The sequence below is a fragment of the Haematobia irritans genome, chromosome 2 (assembly GCF_050003625.1).
Source record: "Haematobia irritans isolate KBUSLIRL chromosome 2, ASM5000362v1, whole genome shotgun sequence".
Taxonomy (NCBI): Eukaryota; Metazoa; Arthropoda; class Insecta; order Diptera; family Muscidae; genus Haematobia; species Haematobia irritans.
The window spans coordinates 139,556,413-139,572,311 of record NC_134398.1 but is presented as its reverse complement, the minus strand read 5'-3'; the positions used below and the strand labels follow the sequence as shown (position 1 = coordinate 139,572,311).

The window sequence follows — 15,899 nt, the reverse complement described above, 5'->3', positions numbered from 1 at the left end:
CCTTTTTTTTCGTGTGTTTCTTTGTCTGTTTGTCCCTTCAGTGATTATAATAATACCACGGATTTGCATATTGCTGTGACTACTTCAACTGGCTGTGTGGTTGAATTTGATCGCCATGGCTTAAGACGTCATCGCACCAACGATATGTCTGATTGGTGGCAGTGTTTATTGGTTGGCGATGTTCCTGAGCCCTGGTATGATTATTGGGATCAAGTTTTATTTGAGGTGAGTATAATGTGATAATAAGATTTCGAAGAAGGTTGTTTGTTTTTTGACGTCCTCTTAAAATTATGAACTTTAAACGAAGAGATTTAAATCGAAACTTTTTACTTCAAAAGAATTATTATTCGCTTCAATCATTGTGTCTTTCATCTCAGAACTGACAGTATAACATTCTGTGTGTATGACAGTAAACTATTAATTTTTTATTATAATTATTATTAAAAGAATTGTGTAAAGTAGAAAGTCGGGCGGGACCTACTACATCATACCCTAAACTACCCCTACTGAATTAGTTAACATAAGCATTTATGGGGTAGCATAGAAACAGATTTGGGAAATAAAAAGTATTTCCATATTTAAGAAACTTTAGGGGTACATGATTATGGGAGCTTTATCTGAATCTTAATAGAAATGTCTGATGGGATTCTACTGATTCTGCGCCTACACGGACGAAAAAGACTGTTTTCCATATGTTTGGGTATAAACATTATATGTTTGGAACTCAAATTTTTAAACACAATATTTTTGAGTGCAAACATATAATGTTCATAAACTAGCATAATATGTTTGGGACATATATGTTAATATGTTAGAACATATTATGTTTGGGACATAAAATGTTTGTAAATATAATATGCTTGGATGCAAACATATATTAATTTAGAAATAGCCCATAAACATATATGTGTGTACAAAGAGAGACAAAGTGTATGCTGGAAGTAAAATAATGAATGTAACCAATTGGCGCATTACAAATATATATACACAAAGAAAATTTCATTAAATATAGGAAAAATACTATGTTTGAATATAAACAAGTATAAATTTACATATTATGAGTAAAAATATATATGTTGTGATATAAGACTTCGCCAAAAATTGTATATGCTTAAGTAAAATATTAAAATGAGTATTCGGAGAGAAAATTCATTCGGAACCAAAAAAAATATATTTAAAAAAAAGAGCATGAGTTTTGTTTATCATTTTCGCATTACAGGCACAATTTTTTGTTTCGTCAAAACAAATCGGAACGTAGGACGAGTAAGTCAAAATATTCAAACAAAGGTAATTAAAGGGATCTTTATAAAATCTAACGAAAGGGCACTATACACTGAACAAAAAGCATGTCCGGTTCCAAAGATTGTGTTTCCACTTTAACAATTTTGGTATTGATTCCGAACCAAAGAAGCGGAGAATACAAGTAAGGATGCTTTTAAGACACAATTCTCTTTTAAATGGGGTTTTGTGTACCTGACTCTACGAAACACATTTAAATTTTTCGCTTCTTCAGCTTGTTTTCATATGGTATAAAATGTCCGTTAAAAACAAGACTTCCAGTAGAAATTATGCTATGTTTCAAGTAAAAAATGTCTCTAAAATAAAGTATTGAAAAACATATCCTATTTTTTAATGATTTTGCCTTGTAGTCAAGATGCAAAAATGCAACAAATTTAAAGACAGTTTCATTAATTTTAAAGAATTTTTCTGAATTATTAAAGTCAAGTTGACCTTAGTCCAAAAATTTGTTCTTTCATGTTGTGATACCCATTTTTAAGTCAAATCACTTAATTATAACGACAACACGACTTCATTGAAAGTATCGACCTTTGAACATGAAAAAAACTTTATATTAGAGAAATGCGTCTTCTAAGCTAAGCAAAAGTTGTATTCTTATTTTAAGGACATGAACTCTTTGGCCTCACGACAATATTTTTTCAGTGCACTCTTGTTTTTAGAGTTGTGAAAGTAAAATGAAAACAGGGCGAAACAGTGAAAAATTAAACAGTAAGATCTATAAAAACAAAGATAAGTTCCTCTTTATTAATGAGTAGTCCAAGAGGAGTTGACGGATTTTTTCGAAAATAAAAGCGGGCATTGAGTTCGAGTTTTGCCGCTAAAATTATTTCTCATTTTAGCGGCAAAACCAGAATAACATTACAACTTTCTCCGGTAAATTGTATTATAACATGGTGGGGAAAGATCCAAAGCAACAATTGAATACGTTTATTTTCTTTAAAAGAAATTATTAAAGAAAAGTAAAAGGGTAAACATGGCCATTTTAACGTGATAATGACAATTTATACCGGCCTTAAGAATTAAATTAAGTAATTATTCGTTAATAAAAATTCATATTTATTTGTATTTCTAAATTAATGGTGTAACATGCTAGCAAACAATTGTTCACACCAAAATAAATTTATGTGCTGTTTTAAAATTACTGTTTAGAATTTAAATATAATGTGCTTTTGAATGGTTATCGTTAACCTTAGGATTCGATGGAAAAATATTTATATATACTCGACTTCACGTTCTTCTTTTGTAAGAGTTTTTGAATTTCTTCGAAAATTTTAAACTTGTATACAAAAACCTTTATTTGTTACACAATTTTTATTGTTGCAATAAAAAATAATATTTGATTTGAACTCAGTCCATTTCGTTTATATCAAGCACTTTTCTTTTCTGACTTTAAGTCTTTTATAAAACACACTTTACAATTTCGTAGTAAACATTTAGTATAATAGTATGTAATGCTGAACACCTTTTCGGGAACTTCCAAACGTATCTGGAATATATGTTAAAAAATATATTAAAAAAAAAATGGTGTTGGTCAAGGCGGACGACCAACCACTGCTCCACGCTGCCAACAAATGTATGTTTAACAATGTTATGTTGTTAAACAATGTTATGTTTGCATCGGCTCGTGGGCGCCACAAACTATGCTATATAAATATAACTTATAACGATAATTTTCTCTTGATGACCATAACAGATACGTAGGCCAGTGGTTAGTGTGCTGGCTTACAAACTGTGTGGTCCGCTGTTCGAATCCCCGTCCGGCAAAAGGTAAAATTAAAAAAAATATATATAAAATATAATAATTTCTTCTAAAATGTTTGTATTACAGAACAAGTACATACGGCCGCAAGTTCGGCCAGGCCGAATCTTATGTACCCACCACCATGGATTGCGTAGAAACTTCTACGAAAGACTGTGATTTAGTCCATGGTATATATTAGACAAAAAAGTTATGTATAGTTAAGTCTACAAATAATTACGAATTGATATGGACTTTTTGTACGTAGAGAGCCAGAATTGAAATATGGGGGTCGCTTATATGGGGGCTATAGGTTAGGTGGCAGCCCGATGTATCAGGCTCACTTAGACTATTCAGTCCATTGTGATATTAGGTTAGGTTAGGGGGCTATATACAATTATGAACTTGAATGGACCAATTTTTGTGTGATTGGGGATCGATTTATCTGAGGGCTATATATAACTATAGACCGATATGGACCTAGTTAGGCATGGTTGTTAACGACCATATACTAGCACAATGTACCAAATTTCAACTCACTCGGATGAAATTTGCTCCTCCAAGAGGTTCCAAAACCAAATCTCGGGATCGGTTTATATGGGGCTATGTACGATTATGGACTGATATGGACCACTTTTGGCATGGTTGTTAAATATCATATAAAGGGTGATTTGTTAAGAGCTTGATAACTTTAAAAAAAAAAAAAAAAACGCATAAAATTTGCAAAATCTCATCGGTTCTTTATTTGAAACGTTAGATTGGTCCATGACATTTACTTTTTGAAGATAATTTCATTTAAATGTTGACCGCGGCTGCGTCTTAGGTGGTCCATTCGGAAAGTCCAATTTTGGGCAACTTTTTCGAGCATTTCGGCCGGAATAGCCCGAATTTCTTCGGAAATGTTGTCTTCCAAAGCTGGAATAGTTGCTGGCTTGTTTCTGTTGACTTTAGACTTGACGTAGCCCCACAAAAAATAGTCTAAAGGCGTCAAATCGCATGATCTTGGTGGCCAACTTACCGGTCCATTTCTTGAGATGAATTGTTCTCCGAAGTTTTCCCTCAAAATGGCCATAGAATCGCGAGCTGTGTGGCATGTAGCGCCATCTTGTTGAAACCACATGTCAACCAAGTTCAGTTCTTCCATTTTTGGCAACAAAAAGTTTGTTAGCATCGAACGATAGCGATCGCCATTCACCGTAACGTTGCGTCCAACAGCATCTTTGAAAAAATACGGTCCAATGATTCCACCAGCGTACAAACCACACCAAACAGTGCATTTTTCGGGATGCATGGGCAGTTCTTGAACGGCTTCTGGTTGCTCTTCACTCCAAATGCGGCAATTTTGCTTATTTACGTAGCCATTCAACCAGAAATGAGCCTCATCGCTGAACAAAATTTGTCGATAAAAAAGCGGATTTTCTGCCACTGATTTTGGTAATAAAATTCAATGATTTGCAAGCGTTGCTCGTTAGTAAGTCTATTCATGATGAAATGTCAAAGCATACTGAGCATCTTTCTCTTTGACACCATGTCTGAAATCCCACGTGATCTGTCAAATACTAATGCATGAAAATCCTAACCTCAAAAGAATCACCCTTTACTACCACCACGTACCAAATTTAAAGCAGATCGGATGAATTTTGCTTCTCCAAAAGGCACCGGAGGACAAATCTGGGGATCGGTTTATATGGGAGTTATATATAATTATGGACTGATAGGAACCAATTCCTGCATGGTTGTTGGATACCATATACTAACATCACGTACCAAATTTCAACCGAATGGCAAGAATTTTGCTCTTCCAAGGGGCTCTGGAGGTCAAATCTGGGGATAGGTTTATATGGGGCCTATATATAATTATGGACCGATATCGACCAATTTTTGCATGGGAGTTTGATGCCATATATTAACACCACATACCAAATTTCAACTGAATCAGATGAATTTTGGTCTTCCAAGAGGTTCCGGAGGTCAAATCTGGTGATCGGTTTATATGGGGGCTATATATAATTATGAACCGATGTGGACCAATTTTTGCATGGTTGCTATAGACCATATACTAACATCACGTACAAAATTTCAGCCGGATCGGATGAAATTTGCTTCTCTTAGCGGCCTCGCAAGCCAAATCGGGGGATCGGTTTATATGGGGGCTATATATAATTATGGACCGATGTCGACCAATTTTTGCATGGTTGTTAGAGACCATATACTAACACCATGTACCAAATTTCAGCCGGATCGGATGAAATTTGCTTCTCTTAGAGGCCTCGCAAGCCAAATCGGGGGATCGGTTTATATGGGGGCTATATATAATTATGGACCGATGTGGACCAATTTTTGCATGGTTGTTAGAGACCATATACTGACACCATGTACCAAATTTCAGCCGGATCGGATGAAATTTGCTTCTCTTAGAGGCCTCGCAAACCAAATCGGGGGGATCGGTTTATATGGGGGCTATATATAATTATGGACCGATGTGGACAAATTTTTGCATGGTTGTTAGAGACCATATACTGACACCATGTACCAAATTTCAGTCGGATCGGATGAAATTTGCTTCTCTTAGGGGCCTCGCAAGCCAAATCGGGGGATCGGTTTATATGGGGGCTATATATAATTATAGACCGATGTGGACCAATTTTTGCGTGGTTGTTAGAGACCATATACTAACACCATGTGCCAAATTTCAGCCGGATCGGACGAAATTTGCTTCTCTTAGAGGCCTCGCAAGCCAAATTTTGGTTCCGTTTATATGGGGGCTATACGTAAAAGTGGACCGATATGGCCCATTTGCAATACCGTCCGACCTACATCAGTAACAACTACTTGTGCCAAGTTTCAAGTCGATAGCTTGTTTCGTTCGGAAGTTAGCGTGATTTTAGCAGACCGACGGACGGACATGCTCAGATCGACTCAGAATTTCACCACGACCCAGAATATATATACTTTATGGGGTCTTAGAGCAATATTTCGATGTGTTACAAACGGAATGACAAAGTTAATATACCCCCCATCCTATGGTGGTGGGTATAAAAAGTGAGAAAAATGTGAGGGAATATACAATTAGGCAGAAAAAAATTGAGCACAATCTTCTTTGGGAGAAAATTCTTCTAAGCATATAATATTTTTGGGTTCAAAATGTTTCCAAACATATTTTATGTTCACATAAGAACATATAGTTTTTTGGAAGACAACATTATTGAATTTGGATGGAAAAATACAAAATGTTTGGAACTTAGACTACCCAAACATATTATATTGTTTAGACCAATATGCTTTTAAACATATTATATATTGGAAGAAATCAAACATATAAATGTTTGGGCAATACCCAAAAATGTATATGCTTGAAGCAAAATATGTTTGGGAGTATATGTTACAGAAGCGATTTTTTTTGAGGGTGTACATAGTTGGTATACTACTAATAGTGAGTCAAGTACTAAACAAGTATAAAAGGCCATAAATTCGGCCAGGCCGAATCTTATGTACCCTCCACCTTGGATTGCGTAGAAACTTCTACGAAAGACTGTCATCCACAATCGAATTACTTGGGTTGTGGTAATACTTACCGATGGCAAGGTATCGTAAAACATCTTAACATCGTCTTCTAAATTGTATATTAGTCCATACGCGGTATATATTTGACAAAAAAGGACGATTAAATAAATACGTGTATAATTCAGTTCTTGATCGGTATATATAGGTAAGTCTACAAAAAATTAAGAACCGATACGGACTTTTGCGCAGTACTTAGAGAGACAGAATTGAAATATGGGGGTCGCTTTATATGGGAGTTATATACAATTATGAACCGATATGGACCAATTTTTGTGTGATTGGGGATCGGTTTATCTGAGGGCTATATATGACTATAGACCGCTATGGACCTAGTTAGGCATGGTTGTTAATGGCCATATACAAGCATTGTGCTTGTACCAAATTGTTCCAAATTTCAACTGAATCGAATGATATTTACACCTCCAAGAGGCACCAAAACCAAATCAGGAGATCGGTTTATATGGGAGCTATATATGATTGTGGACCGATATGGGCCAATTTTGGCATGGTTGTTAAAGGCCATATACTAACACCACGTACCAAGTTTAATGTTCATACTGACCTCTTCAAACGTCTCATTTTGTTTTATCTCTCTTTCTCTCTCTCTCTCAGGTATGCCAACAGCAGGATAAGTGGACTGTATCACATTACCATGAGGATAAGCACAATTGCTACACTTTTGTATTGACCTTCCTGCAAGCCTTAACCTATGATAAGTTAAGTGAGGCGGCCACCAGTAAAACGACATTCTGTGAAAAGTTTATAGTTCCTAGGACCACAACAGCTGGCAAGTATATTTCATTGTACCGGAAGTTGCGTGATACCGGTATTTATGTGCACCATACAACTCACCACAATAAGCTTCGGAATACCTCATTTTCATCGTCTGGACCCTCATCATCATCAGCCTCATACTTATCGTATGGTAACAGCACAAGTAAAACAGGAAAATATCAACAACACCAAAGGCAGGAGGAGGCCAAGGAACAATTGCTAATGCAACCAACCCAAGAACATAATAAATTTAACAATTCTGAAATAGCATCACCAATGGGCTCTTTGGATCCATCGTCCACACAACAACGGCAAAGGCATCAGCATTATCAACAAAAGTTTCATCAACAACAACATCTGAATCAGAAGCCACAACAACAGAAACAACATCAGCATCAGAACCACCAGCAGCAGCAGCAGCAACACCATCACAGTATTATATCACGACCGCATTCCACACTCTGTACTATTGAGGAATAAAGGACCATCGTAGTGACGGGTAAGTTTTATCCTTATGCGAGTACCATAACTGATGTATACCCTTACACCCATACATAAATAGACATACAATGAATTTTATTTCATGGTATATGGATGGGCATTTTTAGAGGTATTTCACTATGTTATCATCTATTGCTGATGCTTGCCACCAGCAATACGTCTGCCAGTGCTTGAACCCGGCACAGTGGTTTATTTTGCCAAAGGTATGGTCACACTAGGTAATTTTTTCCTGGAGCACTATGGAAAGATCTGGATATTGTTTTTGGAAAATGTTCCTATTTTGATGTAATACCATCAATATGAGCTAAAAATGTTTCCTGTCAAATATTTTCCTAGTGTGACCATATCCTAATTTTGTTTAATTGAGAATTCGTTCGTGCATGCGGGAAAGAATCATGGTTGTCGCGATTATATTCGAAGAGTAAAATTCCATTGGATTCGCATGCGGCATAGTTCGGGTTATACGCATCGGACAACAGTTGTTACAATAGTTTATTGTATATTGTGTTTATTGTGCTATCATCGATTTTGTAGCTCTGTTGTTTATATCAACTTGTATCCATATCAAGAAACTCTGTGAGCGATGGTCGGCATCCGAGAGCAGGATTAACATTGTAGCTTTTCACCGCTTCTTCTACAGTATCCTCAATGAATCCAGGCGGACCTGCTTGGTATGCTGCCTGATCTAGAGGTTTTCTTTTGTAGTGCGGGATCTCACGCTATATATAATGTAGATCAATCCTGGGTGGTAGTTATCTATCCACAAGTTGGTGGTTTGGTAAGTTCCGGAAAGTAGACGTTTAACCGATAGCAGCTGTCATCAACAATGGGTCCCGATGCCATGGTATCCTTCTCGACATCGTCCGGAAGGGATAGAATAGAGGATAGGTAAATGTTTAACAATGCCGGAGATATCACTCCACCTTAGGGAAATCCCTGTTTCACCCGGGGCACATATAATTTAAACCCCGACGCTTGGTTGCTGCCGATAAGCACGTATTTTCGATGTCCTCGAACAATCTGGCATAGTTGACCGTATCGAATGCCTTCGATAGGTAACGCTCCACTAGAACTGTCCACACAGCTTGGGCTGATTGAGTCATCTATTTCTATATACTGAAATGGCGTCCAAATCTGTTGTGGCGCTATGTACTTTGCGGAATCCATGTTTGATGGATGGCAGCTGGAAAGTTCTCCACCAGAGAATGAAGCCGACCCATTTTTGTCGGCGGCGGCGGACACTAAATTTTTGCCTTCGGCGGCGGCGGCTTGACGGCTGAGCCGATATAAATTTGTTCACTCGGCGGCGGACAATTATCCATTATAAAATCAATTTGATGTTAATCGAATGGTAATGAGATTAGTTGTACAACCTATCTTACAAACAAATTTACTTTTCGTTCAAATTTTCTGAGCTAAATTTTTGCTAAATTATTATAGCAGCTTAAATATGTTTGGTTGTGTTCAAAATTTTGGAAAAAATACGACAATCATATATAAATTTTTCTGATTTAAATCGATATTTTTGATTAATTGGCGGCTAAATTTGAGTCGAGATGAGTCGACATATTCGGCGGCGGCGTCGACTGGCAAAAAATGGTCGGCGGCGACTGAAATCGGCGGCGCGACTCGGCGGCTTCATTCTCTGTTCTTCACAAGAATGGGCAGGAGTAGTATCTTAAGTGTATTGGCTACTGGCGAGAGAAGTGCATCGGTCTGTACGATTCATCCTTGCTCTAGTCTTTGCTTGGCTTCAATGTGGAATCCCCCTAACCATTTTCCAGACATCGGGTATACTGATTTCAAGGACAAATTGAGGAATCTGGTCAATTGCTCAACTCCAAGTATTCTCATATGCTTCAGTATTATGAAATTGATAACTTTGGCTGTGGTAAATTTTAGCCACTCTTGCTTGGAGCGTGCCAAGTGCGATGGCACTGAGTCCTGTTGGAGTGTCCAAATAAAATTTTGTATAGAAATAAAATTTTGACAAAATCTTCTATAGAAACAGATTCTTGAAAAATTTTCTATAGAAATAAAATTTGGCAAAATTTTATATAGAAATAAAATGTTGACAAAATTTTCTATAGAAATACAATTTTGACAAAATTTTCTGTAGAAATAAACTTTTCACAAAATTTTCTATAGAAATAAAGTTTTGACAAAATTTTCGATAGAAATAAAATTTTTATAAAATTTTCTATGGAAATATAATTTTGACAAAATTTCCTATAGAAATAAAATTTTGACAAAATTTTCTATAGAAATAAAATGTTGACATTTTCTATGGAAATAAAATTTAGAACAAACAAGTATATACAGCAGTAAGTACGGCCGGGCCGAATCTTAAATACCCACCACCATGAACCAAATATAAGAGTTTCCTTTAAAATTTCAGGAGGGCTTGAGGACACTCCCGAAAGATAAATTTAAAGATTTCACCTATGAGGACTATATCAAATTCTGGATTTATAAGAACCATTTTTGTTTTAGTTTTAGAGGAATTATTAACATCTCTTGTAAGTGTGCAAGAAAATTATAAAATAACGTCTTGATTTGAAATCTTGAATCTGTAGATTTTCACCCGAGAAGTAAAATTTGGAAATTTTACATTGAGTTTCAAGCAATTTTCATGATCAGTTGGCCTTCTACACCCTCAAGAAGTGAAGTCGGTCTATATGGAGGCATTACCAAATGGACCGATAAAAACCTTATCCGATACACGCTTTTGTGAGCCTCAAATACCAGAATATTTAGAATTTCAGGCAAATCAGAAAAAACTACGGTTTCTAGAAACCCAAGGATTTAAATCTGGAAATCGTTCTTATGGGGGCTATACTAAAATATGGACCGATACTCACCGTTTTCGGCACACCTCTTTATGGCCCGAAAATACCTCTAGATTTCCAATTTCAGGCAAATTGGATAAAAACTTTGGATTCTAGAAGCCCAAGAAGTAAAATCGGGAAATCGGTCTATATGGGGGCTATACCAAAATATGGACCGATACTCATCATTTTAGGCACACCTATTTATGTTCCTAAAATACATCTAGATTTCCAATTTCAGGCAAATTGGATATAAACTACGGTTTCTATAAGCCCAAGACCCCAAATCGGGAGGTCGGTTTATATGGGGACCATACCAAAACATGGACCGATGCTCACCATTTTTGGCACACCTCTTTACGGTTCTAAAGTACCTTTTGATTTCCTAATTCAGATAAATTGGATAAAAACTGCGGTTTCTATAAGCCTAAGAAGTAAAATCGGGAGATCGGTCTATATGGGGGCTATAGCAAAACATGGACCGATACTCACCATTTTTGGCACACCTCTTTATGGCCATAAAATACCTCTAGATTTCAAATTTCAGGCAAATTGGATGAAAACTGCGGTTTCTATAAGCCCAAGAAGTAAAATCGGGAGATCGGTCTATATGGGGGCTATACCAAAACATGGACCGATACTCACCATTTTTGGCACACCTTTTTGTGGTCATAAAATACCTCTAGATTTCAAATTTCAGGCAAATTGGATGAAAACTGCGGTTTCTATAAGCCCAAGAAGTAAAATCGGGAGATCGGTCTATATGGGGGCTATACCAAAACATGGACCGATACTCACCATTTTTGACACACCTCTTTATGGTCATAAAATACCTCTAGATTTCAAATTTCAGGCAAGTTGGATAAAAACTGCAGTTTCTATAAGCCCAAGAAGTAAAATCGGGAGATCGGTCTATATGGGGGCTATACCAAAATATGGATCGATACTCACAATTTTTGGCACACGTGTTTGTGGTCCTACAATACCTCCAGATTTCCAATTTCAGGCAAATTGGATAAAAACTACGATTTCTATAAGCCCAAGACCCCAAATCGGGAGGTCGGTTTATATGGGGACTATATCAAAACCTGGACCGATATAGCCCATCTTCGAACTTGACCTGCCTGCAGACAAAAGACGAGTTTGTGCAAAATTTCAAGACGATTGCTTCAGTATTGAAGACTGTAGCGTGATTACAACAGACAGACAGACAGACAGACAGACAGACAGACAGACAGACGGACAGACGGACATCGTTATATCGTCTTAGAATTTCTCCCTGATCAAGAATATATATACTTTATATAGTCGGAAATCGATATTTCGATGTGTTACAAACGGAATGACAAACTTATTATACCCCCGTCACCATTCTATGGTGGTGGGTATAAAAAAATTCTATAGAAAGTATATCTTGGCAAAATTTTCGATACAAATAAAATCTTGACAAAATACGAGCGAGGATACCGGTCAGCTCTTGCAATTTTTGAAACTTCAACGGCTTTAGTCCAAGCACAGTTTTCTATATCTGTTATAGGTTAGGTTAGATGGCAGCCCGATGTATCAGGCTCACTTAGACTATTCAGTCCATTGTGATACCACATTGGTGAACTTCTCTCTTATCACTGAGTGCTGCCCGATTCCAAGGGACCTCCTTTTTATAGCCGAGTTCGAACGGCGTTCCAAATTGCACTGAAACCACTTAGAGAAGCTTTGAAACCCTCAGAAATATCACCAGCATTACTGAGGTGGGATAATCCACCGCTGAAAAGCTTTTTTGGTGTTCGGTCGAAGCAGGAATCGAACCCACGACTTTGTGTATGCAAGGAGGGCATGCTAACCATTGTACCATGGTGGCTCTCACCTATATCTGTTGTATCTCTCCTCACGACATGTTCAGCTCATGAGCAAAGGACAAATTGAGGAGTCTGGTCAATTGCTCAACTCCAAGTATTCTCATATGCTTCAGTGTTATGAAATTGATAACTTCGGCTGTGGTTAATTTTAGCCACTTTTGGTTGGCGCGTGCAAAGTGCGATGGCACTGGAGTGTCCAAATAAAATTTTCTATAGAAATAAAATTTTGTCAAAATTTTCTATAGAAATAACATTTTGACAAAATTTTCTATAGAAATAAAATCTTGAAAAATTTTCTATAGAAATAACATTTTGACAAAATTTTCTGTAGAAATAAAATTTTGACAAAATTTTCTATAGAAGTGAAATTTTGATAAAATATTCTATAGAAGTGAAATTTTGACACAATTTTCTATAAAAATAAAATTTTGACAAAATATTCTATAGAAATAAAATTTTTACAACATTTTCTGTAGAAATAAAATTTTGACAAAATTTTCTATAGAAATAAAGTTTTGACAAAATTTTCTATAGAAATAAAATTTTGAAAAAATTTCTATAGAAATAAATTTTGACTAAATTTTCGATACAAATAAAATCTTGACAAAATACGAACGAGGATACCTTTTTTGTACATCGGTCAGCTCTTGCACTTTTTGATTTCAACGGGTTTAGTCCAAGCACAATTTTCCATATCTGTTTTATCTCTCCTCACGACATATTCAGGTTTCAAGGTTTCTACCACTGCAGAATGGATTTCAAACAAATCTGGCCTGAATTTTGAATTTGTACTTCCACGGGAGCCACCGTGGTGCAATGGTTAGCATGCCCGCCTTGCATACACAAGGTCGTGGGTTCGATTCGTGCTTCGACCGAACACCAAAAAGTTTTTCAGCAGTGGATTATCCCACCTCAGTAATGCTGGTGAAATTTCTGAGGGTTTCAAAGCTTCTCTAAGTGGTTTCACTGCAATGTGGAACCCCGTTCGGACTCGGCTATAAAAAGGAGGTCCCTTGTCATTGAGCTTAACATGGAATCGGGCAGCAGTCAGTAAAAAGAGAGAAGTCCACCAATATAGTATCACAATGGACTGAATAGTCTAGGTGAGCCTGACACATCGGGCTGCCACCTAACCTAACCTAACCTAATATTAAACTTAGAAAATTCATTAATATATAATTTAATTTGATTTATAAATGTTTGCTAACCGAATGTTTCCTTTTAATTTCATTTCAGACACTGCAGCATTGGGGATTCATTTACTCTATAAGGCTAAAAATGGATGGACCATTGTTCCCAAAGTATCGCATGACCACAAGACTCCAAATATCCCACTTACCCCGCTATTTTTGATTCACACACACCTACACAATCGCACTCACACACACACACATATTTCTCAAGCCAACACATTAATATCCTTCATGTCTGTCCTGCTGCATATGGAAACCGACCGCATTATCCACCAACATACCTTGTCCAACAAACATAACCACATAATCATGTTTCCTTAATGTTTTCTGTGCCTCCATGTACAGTGACCAAAATAAATCCTGCTACATTCATGAGGCGGATGCCCGCATAGATGAATGGATGTTAGATTGGTTGTTGGTTTTTGGACGCATAAGGGTGTGTGTGTGCATATGTGTGGGATAGTATGTCCTCGTCAAACTTTTGCCGTAGGTGGATTTTGTTTTGACCGGAAAACATTGTAAACTTACAACAACTCCTCTTCGTGTCTGCGAACAACATGCATTTCTGCTTCAGAGCTTGTAAACAATTTGGAAAGGCAAACTTTATCAAAGTCGTCGTCAGCACCATAATCATCAGCATCAGCACCAGCACCAAAGCCAACATCCGCACGATCATCATTACTCTTACGTTGTTTTTTGCCTTACATTGCCTTTAGGATAAGTTTAGGAGGTAACATGGAATAAGCTTTTGCAAAAATACTATAACAATAGTATGTAGAACTTTTGTTTTACCTTAGTTTTCTCACTATTTTCTCTGTAAATTGTATTCTACATAGAATCTTTAAAATAATAAAAGAAATGAAATACGAGGATGGTTTGGAATAAAATGTTTTCACTTGAGTTAGAGTGGTTAATATAAAATCTACAATGAGACAGTAAAACATAAATTACACCGTAAGTATTGGTCATTATAGTGGACTTCAGATCTAAAAAGATATAAATCTGGAATGGACCTCCATGGCGGCGATAGGCTTGAATATATTGGGAAAATGAATGGAAACACTAAACACACGGATAATTGGGGGAAATTTTATACTCGAGGTTACTATGGCCGAGTGTGAATTCCTGACGCCAAGAGGTCCCAAAGAGTCGCAGAAAGAGATCCCACCACGGTTGCCACTCGAGCCAAAAAAAATCTGCCTAAATTTGAAAAAATCTACCAAACAAAGAAATTTTATTTCCACACAAAAAATCAAAAATTTATTTCTATAGAAAATTTTGGCAAAATTGTAATTCTATGTAAAATTATGTCACAATTGTATTTCTATAGAAAATTTTGTCACAATTGTGTATATATATAGAAAATTTTGTCAAAATTTTATTTCTACAAAACATTTTGTTAAAATTTTATTTCTATAGAAAATTTTGTCAAAATTTTATTTCTATAGAAAATTTTGTCAAAATTTTATTTCTATAGAAAATGTTTTCAAAATTTTATTTCTATAGAAAATTTTGTCAAAATTGTATTTCCGTAGAAAATTTTGTCAAAACTATATTTCCATACAAAGTTTTGTCAAAATTTTATTTCTATAGAAAATTTTGTCAAAATTTTATTTCTATACAAAATGTTGTCAAAGGAAAGAGACATGCTTGCAAATTTGTTTAAGCAGTAGCCGACTATCAAACCTTTTTTCGGAAGGTTCAAGAGTAGTTCACTTTAGGATGAGTGAAATACCCGAATTTATTCTGATAATTGGTTGATAGTTTTGCTGCAAGTAGAGGATGCTGATGAGGAATGTGGTAATTCCGAAACAGCTGCCAACAATAACAAACAAACAGCAGCCAACAATAACAAACAAAACGAATGAAGATAGAGGAAGCACGCTCAAAAACAAACCCAGCTAACTATGTTACATTCAAATCGATAATTTGAGTTTGGCAAAGGAAAAAAGATATGCTTGCAAATTTGTTTAGGCAGTAGCCGATTATCAAACCTGTTTTCGGAAGGTTCAAGTGTAGTTCACTTAGGGTTGAGTGAATTACCCGAATTTATTCTGATAATTGGTTGATAGTTTTGCTGCAAGTAGAGGATGCTGATAAGGAATGTGGTAATTCCGAAAAAGCTGTACATCCAACCATCTTGCAG

General features: G+C 36.3%; 1 protein-coding gene across 4 annotated transcripts in view; it reads left to right on the top strand.

Moving 5' to 3' along the window:
* Positions 1-14,640, top strand: part of LOC142226314 (uncharacterized) — a 549,856-nt gene extending 535,216 nt beyond the window's left edge. For all 4 annotated transcript variants that reach the window (XM_075296241.1, XM_075296237.1, XM_075296238.1 and 1 more), the window contains 3 exons: positions 42-225; positions 7,214-7,874; positions 13,797-14,640. In XM_075296241.1, coding sequence (XP_075152356.1) covers positions 42-225; positions 7,214-7,855 — 826 coding nt within the window. In that variant the 3' untranslated portion in view covers positions 7,856-7,874; positions 13,797-14,640. The remainder of the gene's footprint in view (positions 1-41; positions 226-7,213; positions 7,875-13,796) is intronic.
* The last annotated feature ends 1,259 nt before the right edge of the window (positions 14,641-15,899 follow it).